The 18,264-nt window shown below is 58.9% G+C and overlaps 1 protein-coding gene across 1 annotated transcript in view; it reads right to left on the bottom strand.

Annotated features, from left to right (window-relative positions):
• Nucleotides 1-18,264, bottom strand: part of LOC144949213 (uncharacterized) — a 51,108-nt gene that overhangs the window by 22,086 nt on the left and 10,758 nt on the right. The window contains exons 5-14 of the mRNA XM_078879102.1: nt 15,797-15,921; nt 15,066-15,215; nt 14,114-14,257; nt 12,934-13,084; nt 11,803-11,895; nt 7,317-7,462; nt 2,964-3,211; nt 1,882-2,015; nt 701-821; nt 161-392 (exon numbers count right to left, since the gene is read on the bottom strand). Of these exons, the coding sequence (XP_078735228.1) occupies nt 161-392; nt 701-821; nt 1,882-2,015; nt 2,964-3,211; nt 7,317-7,462; nt 11,803-11,895; nt 12,934-13,084; nt 14,114-14,257; nt 15,066-15,215; nt 15,797-15,921 (1,544 nt within the window). The remainder of the gene's footprint in view (nt 1-160; nt 393-700; nt 822-1,881; nt 2,016-2,963; nt 3,212-7,316; nt 7,463-11,802; nt 11,896-12,933; nt 13,085-14,113; nt 14,258-15,065; nt 15,216-15,796; nt 15,922-18,264) is intronic.

Genomic DNA, 18,264 nt, shown 5'->3' with positions numbered 1-18,264 from the left:
GGACTCCGCTCTCCCCCCCCACTACTCACCTCCCACTTCCCCACCCTGCCCCCCCCCACCCACCCACTACTCCCCCCCCCACCCCTCCCACCTTCCCCACTACCCACCACCCCGCTCCACCCCCACCCCCCCGGCCCCGCTCGCCTGTATCCAAACGGGCTCGCGCGTGGGCCCGGTGGCCGTGAGGTTCTCCAGGTTCCCGCGCCGCCAGTAGGTGAAGGTGGCGCCGCCCGCGGCGTAGTCCCCGCGCCACTGGATCACCCAGCCGCCGTTGAGGAAGTAGCGCGCCGGCTCCGCGTCGCTGCGCAGCGCCAGGAAGTTGCCCGCCTCCTCCACCTCCTCCACGACGATGTCCCGCGCGCCCGCCGGGATGCGGTCGATGTCCACGTAGCCTGGAGGTCACGGAGGGGGTGGGGGGGGGTCAAGTTTCGTGGCGCCGATGGTACGGGATCCGCGGAGATCTTCAAGGAAAATCAGCTGCCGTCGGGGGGGGAGGGGTCCCCTAGGCTAAATTAAAAACGAATCGCGCTCCGACATGTTTTGAGGTGCAACATGAACACAAATGGTTGGGCATCATCATCATCGTCGTCGTGTTACAATTCCACCATCACCGTCGTTACGGTCATGGTGCACCCCTCAGGGCCTCCTCCCGCCAGACCCCGCCCCCCAGCCCCCCCCCCCCCTCCACCAGGCCCCTCACCGAGCCCCTCGCTGTCGTTGAAGGTTTTCTTGACGGTGCGACACGTGGAGCCGTCGCCCATGCACACTCCACAGCGGTCCTCCACCGCCAGCGAGTCGATCCGCAGGTCGCAGCCCACGTGCTGAGACACAGGTGAGACACAGGTGAGAAGCCTCACCACAGGTGAGACACAGGTGAGAAGCCTCACCACAGGTGAGACACAGGTGAGAAGCCTCACACAGGTGATGTGCTCAGAATCAGGATATTAATTCAGGGGGAATCCGATGAGCTATGAAGCTCTTTTCACAGATGTCCAGTAGGGGCACGGGGCCAGTGAGTTACAACAACACAAGAGACAAAAACCGATAGCGGTGCAGAGTATAGGAATGCCGCTTAAGTACAATTTGCAACAGTACATTAATAAGCTGCGGATTTTCCAGCGCTAAATGCAAGCTTGGGCAAGGCAGCAACATCACAAACAGTCCCTGACCGCACCATTGCCTCAATTAAATGGCACGTTAAAATGTACGGGTAAGGATCAGAGTCACAAATCGCATTGGCCAATGTGGTTGTGTCCAGCAGCAATCTTCTGCTTCAGAATATTTTTGAAGGAAGACTTACGATGAAGGGAGGGGGGTGGGGGATCAATAAGATAATCACGGGAGTGAGTGAGTGAGTCTTTGATGAAGCGAAGTGAGCGACAGACGGAGTGAGTGACCGAGAGAGTGAGTGAGTGATGAATGGAGCGAGTGAGTGGCAAACGGAGTGAGTAACCGATAGAGTGAGTGAGTGATTGATGGAGCGAGTGAGTGGCAGAGAGAGTGAGTGACAGATTGAGTGAGTGAGTGAGTGAGTGAGTGATTGATGGAGCGAGTGAGCGACAAACGGAGTGAGTGACCGATAGAGTGAGTGAGTGATTCATGGATTGAGCGAGTGAGTTGCAGAGAGAGTGAGTGACAGATTGAGTGAGTGAGTGATTGATGGAGCGAGTGAGTGACAAACGGAGTGAATGACCGACAGAGTGAGTGATTCATGGATGGAGCAGGTGAGTGGCAGAGGGAGTGAGTCACCAATAGAGTGAGTGATCAGTGGAGCGAGTGAACCAGAGAACAGTCAAAATAACACTCGAGTCGATGATGAGCGTGTGAGGAGCGAGCGAGCAAATGAACGCGTGCTCTGCCTGGCGGGATCCACCCTGGCACCTTGCAGATGCCGTTGATGCAGATGTCGCGGGCGTTGGGGTTGTCCGCACACGGCGTTCCATCCACCGCAGCGTCCAGCAGCTTCTCCGTGAAGTGCTCGCCCACCGGCTGGCAGTGCAGCTCGCACGGGTTCACTGACATCGCACGCACGGTAACGCACGGGCACACACACACGGCGCCGGAGTTACGCGTACACTGGAGTGACGTGCGTGGGTGCGTGTCCGCTGGGTAGAGCCGGCGATTAGGTGAGCGAGTGAACGGTGATCGTGCTCGGGTGTGCTGCTGGATGAGTGAGCGAACGATCGAGCAATCGGCCGGGTGGTTGAGCGAACGCCGAGCGATCGGGGGAAGTCGAGAGAGCGAGCGACTGAGTGGGTGGGTGAGAGAGTGAGCGGGCTGGCGAGCGGTCAGGCGAGTGAGTGGCTGAGCAGGTGGGTGGGCGAGTGACTGAGCAGGTGGGTGGACGAGCGGGTGGGTGAGTGAGTGAGTGAGTGACTGAGCGAGCAAGTGAGCAAGCCGACTGAACGAGCGAGCTGGCGAGCGAGCGAGCGAGCGGGCGGATGGGCGAGTGAGGGAGTGACCGAGTGGGTGAGCGAGTGAGTGGGTGAGCGAGTGGCCGGGTGGGCGGGTGAGCAAGTGATCGAGTGGGTGAGCGAGTGAGTGAGCAAGCGACCGAGTGGGTGAGCGAGTGAGTGAGTAACCGAGTGGGTGAGTGAGTGAGCGAGCGACCGAGTGGGTGCACGAGTGAGTGAGTGACCGAGTGGGTGAGTGAGTGAGTGAGCGAGCAACCGAGTGGGAGAGCGAGCGACCGAGGGGGTGAGCGAGTGAGTGAGTGACCGAGTGGGCGAGTGAGTGAGTGAGTGAGCGACCGAGTGGGTGCGCGAGTGAGTGAGTGACCGAGTGGGTGAGCGAGTGAGTGAGCGAGCGACCAAGTGGGCGAGCGAGTGAGTGAGCGAGCGACCGAGTGGGTGAGCGAGCGACCGAGTGGGTGAGCGAACCACCGATGGGGTGAGCGAGTGACCAAGTGGGTGAGCAAGCGAGTGACCGAGTGACCGAGTGGGTGAGCGAGCGCGTGGTCTCACTGGGGCTGATGACGGGGATCCAGGAGTGGAGGCGCCCCTTGTAGGGGACTTTGTCGAAGCGGCTGCACTGCAGCGCGCGGAACGACGGCGGCGCGCCGCCCGCGGCTCGGCCCGGCCCTGCCGGCGACGCGGACGACGACGACGTCTTGTTCGCCGCCTTCATCGTCGTTGCCGCGGGGCAGGCGGCCGTGTGACACAGGCGGTAGCGGCGCCGCTCGCCCGTGCAATAGCGACCGCCTCCGCGGGGCCTGAGCAGGCAATGAGGGGGCAATGGGGGGGTCAATGGGGGGACAATGAGGGGACAATGAGTGGGCAATGGGGGGACAATGAGGGGACAATGCAGGGGCAATGAGGGGGCAATGAGGGGACAATGAGGGGGCAATGAGGGGGCAATGAAGGGACAATGAGGGGGCAATAAGGGGACAATGGGGGGACAATGGGGACAATGAGGGGACAATGGGGGGCAATGAGGGGACAATGAGGGGACAATGAGGGGACAATGGGGGGACAATGAGGGGGAAATGAGGGGACAATGAGGGGAAAATGAGGGGGAAATGAGGGGACAATGAGGGGACAATGATGGGAAAATGAGGGGGAAATGAGGGGAAAATGAGGGGGAAATGAGGGGACAATGAGGGGAAAATGAGGGGGAAATGAGGGGAAAATGAGGGGACAATGAGGGGGCAATGAGGGGACAATGAGGGGACAATGAGGGGGAAATGAGGGGGCAATGAGGGGACAATGAGGGGGAAATAAGGGGACAATGAGGGGACAATGAGGGGGCAATGGGGGGACAATGAGGGGGCAATGAGGGGACAATGAGGGGGAAATGAGGAGGCAATGGGGGGACAATGAGGGGACAATGGGGGGACAATGAGGGGGCAATGAGGGGACAATGAGGGGGAAATGAGGAGGCAATGAGGGGACAATGAGGGGGAAATAAGGGGACAATGAGGGGACAATGAGGGGGCAATGAGGGGACAATGAGGGGGAAATGAGGAGGCAATGGGGGGACAGTGAGGGGGAAATGAGGAGGCAATGAGGGGACAATGAGGGGGCAATGAGGGGACAATGAGGGGGAAATAAGGGGACAATGAGGGGACAATGAGGGGGCAATGAGGGGACAATGAGGGGGCAATGGGGGGACAATGAGGGGGAAATGAGGAGGCAATGAGGGGACAATGAGGGGACAATGAGGAGGCAATGAGGGGACAATGAGGGGACAATGAGGGGGCAATGGGGGGACAATGAGGGGGAAATGAGGAGGCAATGGGGGGACAATGAGGGGGAAATGAGGAGGCAATGAGGGGGCAATGGGGGGACAATGAGGGGGCAATGGGGGGACAATGAGGGGGCAATGGGGGGACAATGAGGGGGCAATGAGGGGACAATGAGGGGGAAATGAGGGGGCAATGAGGGGACAATGAGGGGACAATGAGGGGGCAATGGGGGGACAATGAGGGGGCAATGGGGGGACAATGAGGGGGCAATGGGGGGACAATGAGGGGGCAATGAGGGGACAATGAGGGGGAAATGAGGGGGCAATGAGGGGACAATGAGGGGACAATGAGGGGGAAATAAGGGGACAATGAGGGGACAATGAGGGGGCAATGGGGGGGACAATGAGGGGGCAATGGGGGGACAATGAGGGGGCAATGAGGGGACAATGAGGGGGAAATGAGGGGGCAATGAGGGGACAATGAGGGGGCAATGAGGGGACAATGAGGGGGAAATGAGGGGACAATGGGGGGACAATGAGGGGGCAATGAGGGGACAATGAGGGGAAAATGAGGGGACAATGGGGGGACAATGAGGGGGCAATGAGGGGACAATGAGGGGGAAATGAGGGGACAATGAGGGGGAAATGAGGGGGACAATGGGGGGACAATGAGGGGGCAATGAGGGGACAATGAGGGGGAAATGAGGGGGCAATGAGGGGACAATGAGGGGGAAATGAGGGGGCAATGAGGGGACAATGAGGGGGAAATGAGGGGACAATGAGGGGGAAATGAGGGGGACAATGAGGGGGAAATGAGGGGGCAATGAGGGGGAAATGAGGGGGCAATGGGGGGACAATGAGGGGGCAATGAGGGGGCAATGGGGGGACAATGAGGGGGAAATGAGGGGGCAATGAGGGGGAAATGAGGGGGCAATGAGGGGACAATGGGGGACAATGAGGGGGCAATGAGGGGGAAATGAGGGGGCAATGAGGGGACAATGAGGGGGCAATGAGGGGACAATGAGGGGGAAATAAGGGGGCAATGGGGGGACAATGAGGGGGCAATGAGGGGGCAATGAGGGGGAAATGAGGGGGCAATGAGGGGACAATGAGGGGGAAATAAGGGGGCAATGAGGGGACAATGAGGGGGAAATGAGGGGGAAATGAGGGGGCAATGAGGGGACAATGAGGGGGAAATGAGGGGGCAATGAGGGGGAAATGAGGGGGCAATGAGGGGGAAATGAGGGGGCAATGAGGGGACAATGAGGGGGCAATGAGGGGACAATGAGGGGGAAATAAGGGGGCAATGGGGGGACAATGAGGGGGCAATGAGGGGGAAATGAGGGGGCAATGAGGGGACAATGAGGGGACAATGAGGGGACAATGAGGGGGAAATAAGGGGGCAATGGGGGGACAATGAGGGGGCAATGAGGGGGAAATGAGGGGACAATGAGGGGACAATGAGGGGGCAATGAGGGGACAATGAGGGGGCAATGAGGGGGAAATGAGGGGGCAATGAGGGGACAATGAGGGGGCAATGAGGGGACAATGAGGGGGACAATGAGGGGGCAATGAGGGGGAAATGAGGGGGCAATGAGGGGACAATGAGGGGGCAATGAGGGGACAATGAGGGGACAATGAGGGGGCAATGAGGGGACAATGAGGGGACAATGAGGGGGAAATGAGGGGGCAATGGGGGGACAATGAGGGGACAATGAGGGGACAATGAGGGGGCAATGGGGGGACAATGAGGGGGCAATGGGGGGACAATGAGGGGGCAATGGGGGGACAATGAGGGGACAATGAGGGGACAATGAGGGGGCAATGGGGGGACAATGAGGGGGCAATGAGGGGACAATGAGGGGGCAATGGGGGGGACAATGAGGGGACAATGAGGGGACAATGAGGGGACAATGAGGGGACAATGAGGGGACAATGAGGGGACAATGAGGGGACAATGAGGGGACAATGAGGGGACAATGAGGGGGCAATGAGGGGACAATGAGGGGACAATGAGGGGGCAATGGGGGGGACAATGAGGGGGCAATGGGGGGACAATGAGGGGGAAATGAGGGGACAATGAGGGGAAAATGAGGGGGCAATGAGGGGACAATGAGGGGGCAATGGGGGGACAATGAGGGGGAAATGAGGGGACAATGAGGGGGAAATGAGGAGGCAATGGGGGGACAATGGGGGGCAATGAGGGGGAAATGAGGAGGCAATGAGGGGACAATGAGGGGACAATGAGGGGGAAATGAGGGGGCAATGAGGGGACAATGAGGGGAAATGAGGGGGCAATGAGGGGACAATGAGGGGACAATGAGGGGGCAATGGGGGGACAATGAGGGGGCAATGAGGGGACAATGAGGGGGAAATGAGGAGGCAATGAGGGGACAATGAGGGGACAATGAGGGGGAAATGAGGGGGCAATGAGGGGACAATGAGGGGAAATGAGGGGGCAATGAGGGGACAATGAGGGGACAATGAGGGGGCAATGGGGGGACAATGAGGGGGCAATGAGGGGACAATGAGGGGACAATGAGGGGACAATGAGGGGACAATGAGGGGGCAATGAGGGGACAATGAGGGGACAATGAGGGGGCAATGGGGGGACAATGAGGGGGCAATGGGGGGACAATGAGGGGGAAATGAGGGGACAATGAGGGGAAAATGAGGGGGCAATGGGGGGACAATGAGGGGGCAATGGGGGGACAATGAGGGGGAAATGAGGGGACAATGAGGGGACAATGAGGGGGCAATGAGGGGACAATGAGGGGACAATGAGGGGGCAATGAGGGGGCAATGAGGGGGCAATGAGGGGACAATGAGGGGACAATGAGGGGGAAATGAGGGGGCAATGAGGGGACAATGAGGGGAAATGAGGGGGCAATGAGGGGACAATGAGGGGACAATGAGGGGGCAATGGGGGGACAATGAGGGGGCAATGAGGGGACAATGAGGGGACAATGAGGGGACAATGAGGGGGAAATGAGGGGGCAATGAGGGGACAATGAGGGGACAATGAGGGGACTTGCGAGGAGTGAACGAGATGAGCGGTGAGAATGTGGGCGAGTGTGGGGGCGAGTGTGGGGGCGAGTTTGGGGGCGAGCGACGCTGGGCCATGTGGTGCTCACGTGGGGCTGTCACAGTTCCTCTCTGCAGACTCCACCCCGCCCCCGCACGAGCGCGTGCAGGGGGTCCAGGCCCCCCACGAGCCCCAACCCCCCGCGATCCTCTCCGGGCGCCAGTCGGTGGAGACGCACTCACCGTAATAGCACCACTACGCACACGCACGCACACGTACACACACGCACACACACACAACAACAACAACAACCGCCATTCGCCACTAAGTGGCGGTGACGTCACCACGACGCTTGTGCCAGGCCATGTGCACCCTGAGGCCACGTGAAGTGTCGAACGCCCGCTGGCAGGAGGTCACGGGGCAGACCCAGGTGCCACGGGTCGACTGACCGAGATGACCGAGATGACTGGCTGATGCACCACCTGTGCCCCCTACTGTGCCAACTTGCTGTGCTTTAGCCACCCGGCGCTCCGCTCGTTGTTGTGAGCGTCGCTCCTCCGCCCTCCGTTGTTGTTGGAGGGCGACTGCCTCCAACTGCCCAGTAGCGTCCTTCACGAGCCTCCTCCACTGAGGCCGATATTGACACCGCTGGTACCAGTCATCAGCAAGTCCACTCAGCTCCACGTCCTCCTGTACCACATCACTCCATCTCTTCTCTAGCCCGTGCCGCGCCCGTTTAGCCCCCTCGATCCGGCCAAACAAAAGCTGCTTAGGCATGCGGTGGCTGGGCATGCGGGCTACATGACCCAGCCAACGCAGCCTTGCCTGCCGGAGGAGCTCACTGATGGGACTTTGCCCAGATCTTTCAAGGACTTGTGAGCTCCTCACACAATCCAGCCTGGTTAAACCCAGGATGGATCGTAGGCAGGCCAGCCTAAATGTTTCCAACCGGCGAAGATGCTCCACTAGGGGGGTCCACGTTTCGCAAGCGTAGAGAAGGGAGGGAATGACCGTGGCCGAAAAGACCTGAAGCTTCGTGCGGAGCAACAGACCAGGTAGCTTCCACACAGCGTTACGCAACCGATGAAAAGATATTGCCGCTCGACTGATTCGGAGTGAGACCTCTGCTGATAAACTGGAGCCGGTCATAAGCACACTGCCCAGGTATGGGAAACTCTCCACTCTCTCCACAACTGCCCCATCACCAATTGGGAGTTGTGGGGGTGGAGTGTCCGATGGTACAAAATACCCAGGCAGGTGCTTAGTTTTGGTGGGGCTGATGGTAAGGCCCCACCTCTTAGTGGCACGCTCCAGTCTCAGCAGCAGCGTCTCCAACTCCTCTTCTGAATGAGCAGTTATTACCAAATCATCGGCATACATAACGTGGTTGACCAATAGGGAGCCATCCCTTGATCGCACCCGGGCGTCGATCAGCCTCCCATTATATCTGTACCAAATAGAAATTCCCCCGGTACAGCTATTGAAGGCTTCACGAACTACGCAGTCGAAATAGATGTTAAATAATGTGGGAGCCAGAGGACATCCCTGTCGCACCCCAAGGTGTACAGGGAAAGGCTCTGACTCCTGGCCACGTAGTTTTACCCGGGCCCGCTCACCATCATGAAGGTCCTTAATGATCGTGAGCAGAGGGTCAGGGACTCCGAAAGCACGAAGAACAACCCAGAGCCCAGTCCTACTGATGGTATCATAGGCCTTGACCAGGTCAATAAAGCAGAGATGTAGGTCTTTTTGGAATTCCCTACACCTCTGCTGTAGCAGACGGACAGAAAATATGGCATCTGTGCAGGACCGCCCTTTCCTGAAACCGCATTGGGGCTCCGCAAGCCTCTCCTCAGCGTGCCTAGCAAGACGATGTTGAATAATCCTTGCCAGGACCTTACCCGGCACACTGAGGAGTGAGATGCCCCTGTAGTTGTTACAGTCAGTACGGTCCCCCTTCTTAAAGAGAGGGACCACCAGGGCATCCTTCCAGTCCTGCGGAACCCGTCCAGTGGTCCAGACTGTTGTTATGATGTCATGTAGGGCAGTCTGTGCACAAACGCCACCCTCCCTCAGCATTTCGCTTGGGAGATCATCTCTGCCCGGTGCCTTCCCTGGTCTCAGACTCCGGATCGCCCTCAGTACTTCCTCAACAGCTGGCACCTCAGCCAGCCACTCACAGGGGGTGACCTCTTCCAATATTTGAGGCACCGCAGCCTCAGCAGGGTTATCCCCACTTTGTGCCATGATGTTTTCCTGGCTGAGAGATTTTCCCTCCCCCAGGACCTCACAGAAATGTTCAGCAAATCTGCAAACCTGTTCCTGGGGGTCGGAGATTGGATCACCGTTTTTTCCTCTAATGATTGTAATAGGTATGGCGCTGCAGGTTACTTTTTTGATGGAGTTAAATAGTGATTTGTGATCGCGGGCCACTGAGGCAGATTCCATCTCCTCAGCAACCCGCGACCACCACCCATCCTTACAACGCCTTACGGCTCTCCGAACCTCCGAGCGAAGGCTGCGGTAAACCTCCTCATTCTCTGACGTGGGATGCTGTAGGCGATGAGAGTGGGCCTGTCGCTTTTTCTCAATTAACCTGAACACCTCCTCCGTCAACCAGGGTTTCTGGGGAGGTCTGGACCGCGTACCCAAAGCAGCCATTGCAGCTGCATGAGTCACAGTCTTAAACCTTGCCCATTTACCCTCGACATCAGGTGGAGTGGGGGACGATGCCAACCCCAGCTGCAAGCAATGATGAAATTCTCGCTTGCAACTTTCATCAGCTAACTGAGACCAGGCCACTTTTGGTTGGAATGGGATCCTGGGTGTACACCCACCACCGGAGCGGAAGAATGGCAGGCGCATCTTACAGATGACTAGTCGATGGTCAGAGGTCAGATCAGCTCCACGGTAGGTCCTGGTGTCAAGGACATGGGCTCGCATCCGCTGGTCCGTCACTATGTAGTCCAGCAGATGTTCTTGCTTGGACCCGGCATGTATCCATGATGTTGTGTGGATGCGCCAATGCCGGAAGAGCGTGTTGGTAATTACAAGCCCATGGGCTGCACAAAAATCTAGCAGCCTCCTACCGTTATTATTGAGCTGATCTGGCCCATGCCTTCCAATCACTCCGGCAAAACAACCTCCTACCTCCTCGCGGTGCCGGACGGGCAACACTGTCGTGGGCAGTGCTGTGGGGGGAGGGCCAATGCCCATTGGCCTCTCCCCTCATGGCGTCTGTGACCACCACAGTGGCTAAACGAGGGCTCTGGACGGGTGCGAGGGGCTGGTAACCCCTCCACCTTCAATTAACCACCACTAAACTACGAATTAAACATAAACCTGTAATTAATAAGCTTGTGCCGGAGGCCCCGGGGGGTCAGGCTTTTATGACGTCTCCTGGCCAAACCCCATTTGGCGGAGCCAGGAGATTGAATTTTCACCCTCGGGGCTCCTCCAGAAACAACGAAAAACCATTGCGGATGGCCACGTGGAATGTTCGAACGCTCACTGCGGAGGAGAGGCTGCCACTCCTCTGTCGGGAACTGGACCGGTACCGCCTGGATCTCTGTGGCATTCAGGAGGTCCGGTGGACCGGTTCTGGCTCCTGCAACCATGAGGGGTGGACAGTCCTCTACTCGGGGCAGGAGACTGCCAAACAACAGGGTGTGGCTCTTCTTCTGAACACACACACACACACGTACACACACGCACGCACACGTACACACACGCACACGTACATACACGCACACGTACATACACACATACAAACACATCATACACACATACGTACACACACACACACACGTACACACACACGTACACACACACGTACACACACACACGTAAACACACACACACGTACACACACACACACGTACATACACACACATACACACACACACGTACACACAAGTACACACACACAGCTACACATGCACGTACACACACACACACGTACGTACACACACGTACACAACAACAACCGCTATTCGCCACTAATGACATCGCCTCGGCGCTTGTGCCAGGCTAGGTGCACGTTGAGGCCACGTGAAGTGTCGAACGCCCGCCAGCAGGAGGTCATGGGGCAGACCCAGGTGCCACGGGTCGACTGACTGAGATGAGTGGCCGTACACACAAAGACAAAGATTCCCCGTATAGCCTTCAGACTGTTGGGGCAAGTGCTGTTAGCGGGCACCTATGAAGGCCAGAACGGTACACGAGGTGGTAGGTGACCAGAACCACGCCCGACCGCCTTTGTCTCCCCAGTGGCGATGTTTACCCTCCGCACCAGGTACTCATTTGAGGATGAGTCGACCTAGGGGAGGCCCAGGACCGGTTCAGATAATCGTCACTGGTGTTGGCCGTGAGCGGGAATCAAACCCGTGTCGCCGGGTGCAAAGCGCAGCGCGCTAACCACTAAACTCCCGCTCCCCACATACACACAAGTACATACGCACATACACACATGCACATATAACAAAAACAGAGATCCCCAGGATAGCCTCAACAGGCCATTGGGTCAAGTGCTGCTAGCGAGCAGCAGCTGCGAGGGCCGGCAAGGCGACCGAGCGGGGGCCGTGACGCTGCATCACCTTGCCGTGGTCACAGCGAGTCCCGTCGGCCGCAGCGTCGAGCTTGGAGTGGCACGTGTCGCCTACGGTGCACCACAGCGTGTGGCACACGTTCTACGTACAGCAGAGAAAGGAGGGGGGGGGTGTTACATAGATGGGGGAGTGGAGCAGACAGAAGAGAGAGGGGTAGGAGAGAGGGAGGGAGGTGTTGCAAGAGAGACGTGAGAGGGAATGGGCGAGGAGAGAGAGAGAGAGAAAGGGGACAGAGAAAGATCGCTGGGGAGTGGAGAAGGGAGTGAAAGGGAGAGAAAGGGGAGAGTGGAATGGGAGAAAGATGGGAGAGGGAGATAGGTGAGGAGAGAGTTATGAGAGAGACTTGTTGACTTTTAAACAAATTTTATTGCCGCCAGCAGCAACAGCACTGGAGGCGATTTCGATTCGAAATGCACAAAGTCACCAGCAAACAAATGAAAACAAACGCTACAAATCTACGCGCTGTGGCGCTACAAGCACCGCGTACAACACGAAAGAAAAAGTCACGTGGCTGTGGTGGTCATCGCGCACGTCACGGTGACGAGCGAGCGCTTCAGAAGGTGAACACGAGGGTGCCGTCCACGCTGGTGCAGAGAGAAAGAGAGTCGTGTTAACCCGAACCCCCTTGTCGGTTGGGGTCCCTGCGCTTTGTGCCGTCGATCGGGGCTCAAACAGCAGTCCTCAATTTAAGGCCAAGTCAACCTCGTGGAGGCCCAGGACCAATTCAGATGTTCGCGACTGTTATTTGTCATGAGCGGGAATCGAACTCGGGTCGCTTGGTTCGTAGCGCAGTGCACCAATAACGACACCACCGCTCCCCACAAAGACCAAGACCTTACAAGACTGTTGGGGCAAGTGCTGTTAGCGAGCACCTATTAAGGCTGACACGGCACACGAGGGGGTGGGTGGCCAGCACCACGCCCGACCGCCTTTGTCTCCCGAGTGGCGATATTTCCACACTGCACCAGGTACTCATTTGAGGCTGAGTCAACCTAGGGGAGACCCAGGACCGGTTCAGAGCAGGAATCGAACTCGGGTAAACCGGGTTCGTAGTGCGGCGCGCAAACCACTACACCACCGCTCCCACACACACAAACGCGCGTGCACGCACGTACGTACGTCCATGCCCCGGCAGTGTCGCGATGCCTCCCCGTACTGCAGCCGGCACTGGTGGGGGGCATCGTAGAGGGCTCCGGGGGGCGCCGTGGGGACGACGAGGGGCTCGGGCCGAGGGGAGGGGGGGTCGTCCAGGCAGAAGCCCCAGCCTCGGCTGCGGTGGGCGGCGGGGGGGGGGGGGGGTGGAGCGAGGGGTGGTGGACAGCGGGGTGACAAGAGAGAGAGAGAGAGATGAGGGATGAGAGACAGAATGGCCGTGTAGGTTTTCGTGGTTGTACCGCTGCTGCTGCTGAAGCTCAACCCACGTGCATTTGGGGTCGTGCCCGCGTTGTCCGACGTTTCGATTCCACGTGCTGGGCAATTCAGTCGGCCAATACAGTCACACATTTGTTTTTGTTGTTGGTCAACCCTGGGAGGAACCCGGAGAGCCCAGAGGCAAACCCCATGCAGAACAGGGGGGAGAGAGAGAGAGAGAAGAACATACTGTACACACTTGATTTGAAGCTTTCGTGACTGCAGGAATTACTCTTTGGTTCTTTCGGAAAAGTCTGTCTCTGTGTCTCCGTGTCTGTGTCTTGTCTCTCTCTCAAATTGAGTTAGACCTGATGACGATTGCTTGTGTTGCAATCGAAACGTCGTATTCTATTAATTAATATATTTTCTTTCCACGTGACTTTACCGAAACAACCAAAGAGTACACTATGAGACCTCCTTTACCAGTGGAAAAATATAGTAATAGGTTTTTACCCTTTCAACTGGTACAAAAACTGACACCTTTATACAAGGCATCATGTTTGCAATAACCACAACACAAGCAGTCAAAATGCAAACAAATAGAAACAACTCTGATGATGATAATGATATGCACTGTCCTTGAAGTTGATTGGTCCACACCCGAGACAGCTTTTCTTAGAGCCTAGTCTCCATTGGTGTTGGACCAGATGACGCCAAAAGGCGTACTAGGTACACCAGTTGAAAGGGTAAAAACCTATTACTATAACCAAAAGAGTAACATACAAACTCCTCGTCGCTTGCCCGAGGCCACGGTTCCGAACGCGCGCCGACGTTGCGCCAACGTCGGAGGCCGTCAACCAACGTCGGGCCAACGTCACGCCGCGTGTTTACTGGCGGGGGGGTGGGCGGGGGGGCGGGGGGGTGGGGGGTTGCGAAGAGAGCCACGCACTCGAGGAAGCGCGTCACGTAGTCGCGGCTGCACGAGGACCAGGAGAGCGGCCGCGAGCTGTACGTGAGCTGCGGAGACATGATGGACGGGCGCTTGCCCCGCGCCTCGCACGCGTTGCCCTGCCCGTCGTGCTGGATGCCAAAGCTGGGAGGAGGATGACGGGGGATCAAGGGGGGGGGGGAAGGGGAGGGCAGAGTTAAACGCAGCGGCATCGACATCGCGAACTTCACGCGACGCGTCACGATTCGCTTTGACGCTGGCCTCAACGTAACAGGCTTCTGGCCTTCGCCTTGTGGCTTGAGACCTGGGACTCAAGTTTAAAGTTTAAAGTTTCATTTTTTAGGTATAGCCCTGTGAGCCATTCGGCTCTTGAATCAAGTGCAACCACAAAAAAACAAAAACATGAACAAGAAAACATCTTAAAGTGACTAAGTGCAAACAGAAAATCCAAGAAAAGACAGCAAAATATTGCAGAAAAAGCACCGTACACCAACACTGCGTGCAAAAATCCCAGTGGGATGCAAGTTAAACAACAACAACAACAAGACTCGTGGCTGCCAACCTTGAAACCGGCGCCTACAAGTGAGTGGGTCGGTGGGAGTGGTTGAGTGGGCAAGGGCGTGAGCGAGTGGACGGGTGAGTGTGTGGACCATTGAGCGAGTGAGCGAGCGGTTGAGCGAGCGAATCGACAACCGAGTTAGAGAGTGTGCGATTGAGTGGGCGAGTGGGTAGGAGCGGATGATTGATTTAGTGGGAAAGTGGTTGAGCGAGCGGGTCGGATGAGTGAGCCGTTGAATTGAATGTGTATTCGAGTGGATGAGTGAGTGAGTTAGAGTGTTGTGAATGATTGAGCGAGCGAGCGAGTCAGTGAAATTGTCAAAGGGGCCCTATTTCGTTCCTTGCGCCAGAGCCCAAAGGCCAACCCATGCTACGGCACTGCTGGGGGCCTTGCCTGTGTCCGAGCTCATGGGCCATGGTGAAGGCCAGCGGAAGGCCCGTGTCCTCGTTGATGTTGCAGCTGCGGTGTGGCTGGCACATGCCGGCCATGTGGGATAGCCCCAAAGTCTCGCACGGCCGGTTCATACCCGCACACAGGTCCTTCCTGCGGGCGTGGGAAACACACAAAGGTAAAGACAAAGATCCCCCGTAGAGCCTTCAACAGGCTGTAGGGGCAAGTGCTGTGAGTGAGCATCTATGAAGGCTGGAATGGCACACTAGGCGGTGGGTGGCCAGCACCACACCCGGGCCGGCCGGGTACTCATTTGAGGCTGAGTCGACCTAGGGCTCTATATTCTGGAAACACAAGCACACACAAAGACAATGACACACACACATGCACGCGCGGTCACCATGGAGATGGAGTGAGGAAATCGGTTCGTGTGCACGTGCTTTGGTGGATTGTTGCATAGCGGGGTCGCGAGAGGTGCTGCTGGTTTTGGGGAAGGTTTCATCCAGCAGTAGATGGAAGCCGCTCACCGTGTGCTCACAAACTCAACACATGCCACACGCTCACCATTCACCCAACACATGCCACACGCTCACCATTCACTCACCACATCATACATCATCCGGTACAACTCTAACAGTGCCATGTGCTGCCTCCTGCGCGGCATTCTGAGAATGTTTGGCCTTCGGGCCTGGCTCGGCAACCGCGATTAAGGCGACCAGGGAACCGCGACTCACCTGGTGAGCAGCACGGCCGCGTCGTGGTGAGCGTGGTGGCCCTCCCCCCTGGGGTTCACGCTCTTCTGCCACTTGCAGAAGCTGTGCAGCGTGAGGTCCGCGTGGTGCACCACCTTCAGCTCTTCCTGCGAGCCGCGCGGTCGCCAGGCGTGACGCACGAGCGAACACACCGTCACGCACCCCACCGTCACACATCCCAACATCGTGCATCCCACTGTCACGTGTCCCAACATCGTAAATCCCACCATTCCAGCGTCACACATCCCACCGACATACAACCCACCGTCAGACAACCCACCAGCACACACCCCACCCCCACACACCCCACCATCACGTGTCCCACCCTCACACACCCCACCCCCACACACCCCACCCCCACACACCCCACCGTCACACATCCCACCGTCACACACCCCACCGTCACACACCCCACCCCCACACACCCCACCCCCACACACCCCACCCCCACACACCCCACCCCCACACACCCCACCCCCACACACCCCACCACCACACACCCCACACATCCCACCGTCACACATCCCACCCCCACACACCTCACCCCCACACACCCCACCCCCACACACCCCACCCCCACACACCCCACCCCCACACACCCCACCACCACACACCCCACACATCCCACCGTCACACATCCCACCGTCACACACCCCACCCCCACACATCCCACCCCCACACACCCCACCCCCACACACCCCACCCCCACACACCCCACCCCCACACACCCCACACATCCCACCGTCACACACCCCACCGTCACACACCCCACCCCCACACACCCCACCCCCACACACCCCACCCCCACACACCCCACCCCCACACACCCCACCCCCACACACCCCACCCCCACACACCCCACCCCCACACACCCCACCCCCACACACCCCACCCCCACACACCCCACCCCCACACACTCCACCCCCACACACCCCACCACCACACACTCCACCCCCACACACCCTACCCCGACACACCCTACCACCACACACCCCACCGTCACACATCCCACCTTCACACACCCCACCGTCACACACCCCACCCCCACACACCCCACCCCCACACACCCCACCCCCACACACCCCACCCCCACACACCCCACCGTCACACACCCCACCCCCACACACCCCACCCCCACACACCCCACCCCCACACACCCCACCGTCACACACCCCACCCCCACACACCCCACCCCCACACACCCCACACACCCCACCATCACACACCCCACCGTCACACACCCCACCCCCACACACCCCACCCCCACACACCACACCCCCACACACCCCACCCCCACACACCCCACCCCCACACACCCCAACACACCCCACCCCCACACACCCCACACACCCCACCATCACACACCCCACCGTCACACACCCCACCCCCACACACCCCACACACCCCACCATCACACACCCCACCGTCACACACCCCACCCCCACACACCCCACCCCCACACACCCCACCCCCACACACCCCACCCCCACACACCCCACCCCAACACACCCCACCCCCACACACCCCACACACCCCACCATCACACACCCCACCGTCACACACCCCACCCCCACACACCCCACCCCCACACACCACACCCCCACACACCCCACCACCACACACCCCACACATCCCACCGTCACACACCCCACCGTCACACACCCCACCCCCACACACCCCACCCCCACACACCCCACCCCCACACACCCCACCCCCACACACCCCACCACCACACACCCCATCCCCACACACCCCACCCCCACACACCCCACCCCCACACACCCCACCCCGACACACCCTACCACCACACACCCCACCGTCACACATCCCACCTTCACACACCCCACCGTCACACACCCCACCCCCACACACCCCACCCCCACACACCCCACCCCCACACACCCCACCCCCACACACCCCACCCCCACACACCCCACCCCCACACACCCCACCCCCACACACCCCACCCCCACACACCCCACCGTCACACATCCCACCGTCACACACCCCACCCCCACACACCCCACCCCCACACACCCCACCCCCACACACCCCACCGTCACACACCCCACCCCCACACACCCCACCCCCACACACCCCACCACCACACACCCCACACATCCCACCGTCACACACCCCACTGTCACACACCCCACCCCCACACACCCCACCCCCACACACCCCACCCCCACACACCCCACCCCCACACACCCCACCACCACACACCCCACCCCCACACACCCCACCCCCACACACCCCACACATCCCACCGTCACACACCCCACCGTCACACACCCCACCCCCACACACCCCACCCCCACACACCCCACCCCCACACACCCCACCCCCACACACCCCACCCCCACACACCCCACCCCGACACACCCCACCACCACACACCCCACACATCCCACCGTCACACACCCCACCGTCACACACCCCACCCCCAC

The sequence above is a fragment of the Lampetra fluviatilis genome, chromosome 53, assembly GCF_964198595.1.
Source record: "Lampetra fluviatilis chromosome 53, kcLamFluv1.1, whole genome shotgun sequence".
NCBI classification, from domain to species: Eukaryota; Metazoa; Chordata; class Hyperoartia; order Petromyzontiformes; family Petromyzontidae; genus Lampetra; species Lampetra fluviatilis.
The sequence above is the reverse complement of the archived record's forward strand: the minus strand, read 5'-3'. Positions and strand labels throughout refer to the sequence as shown.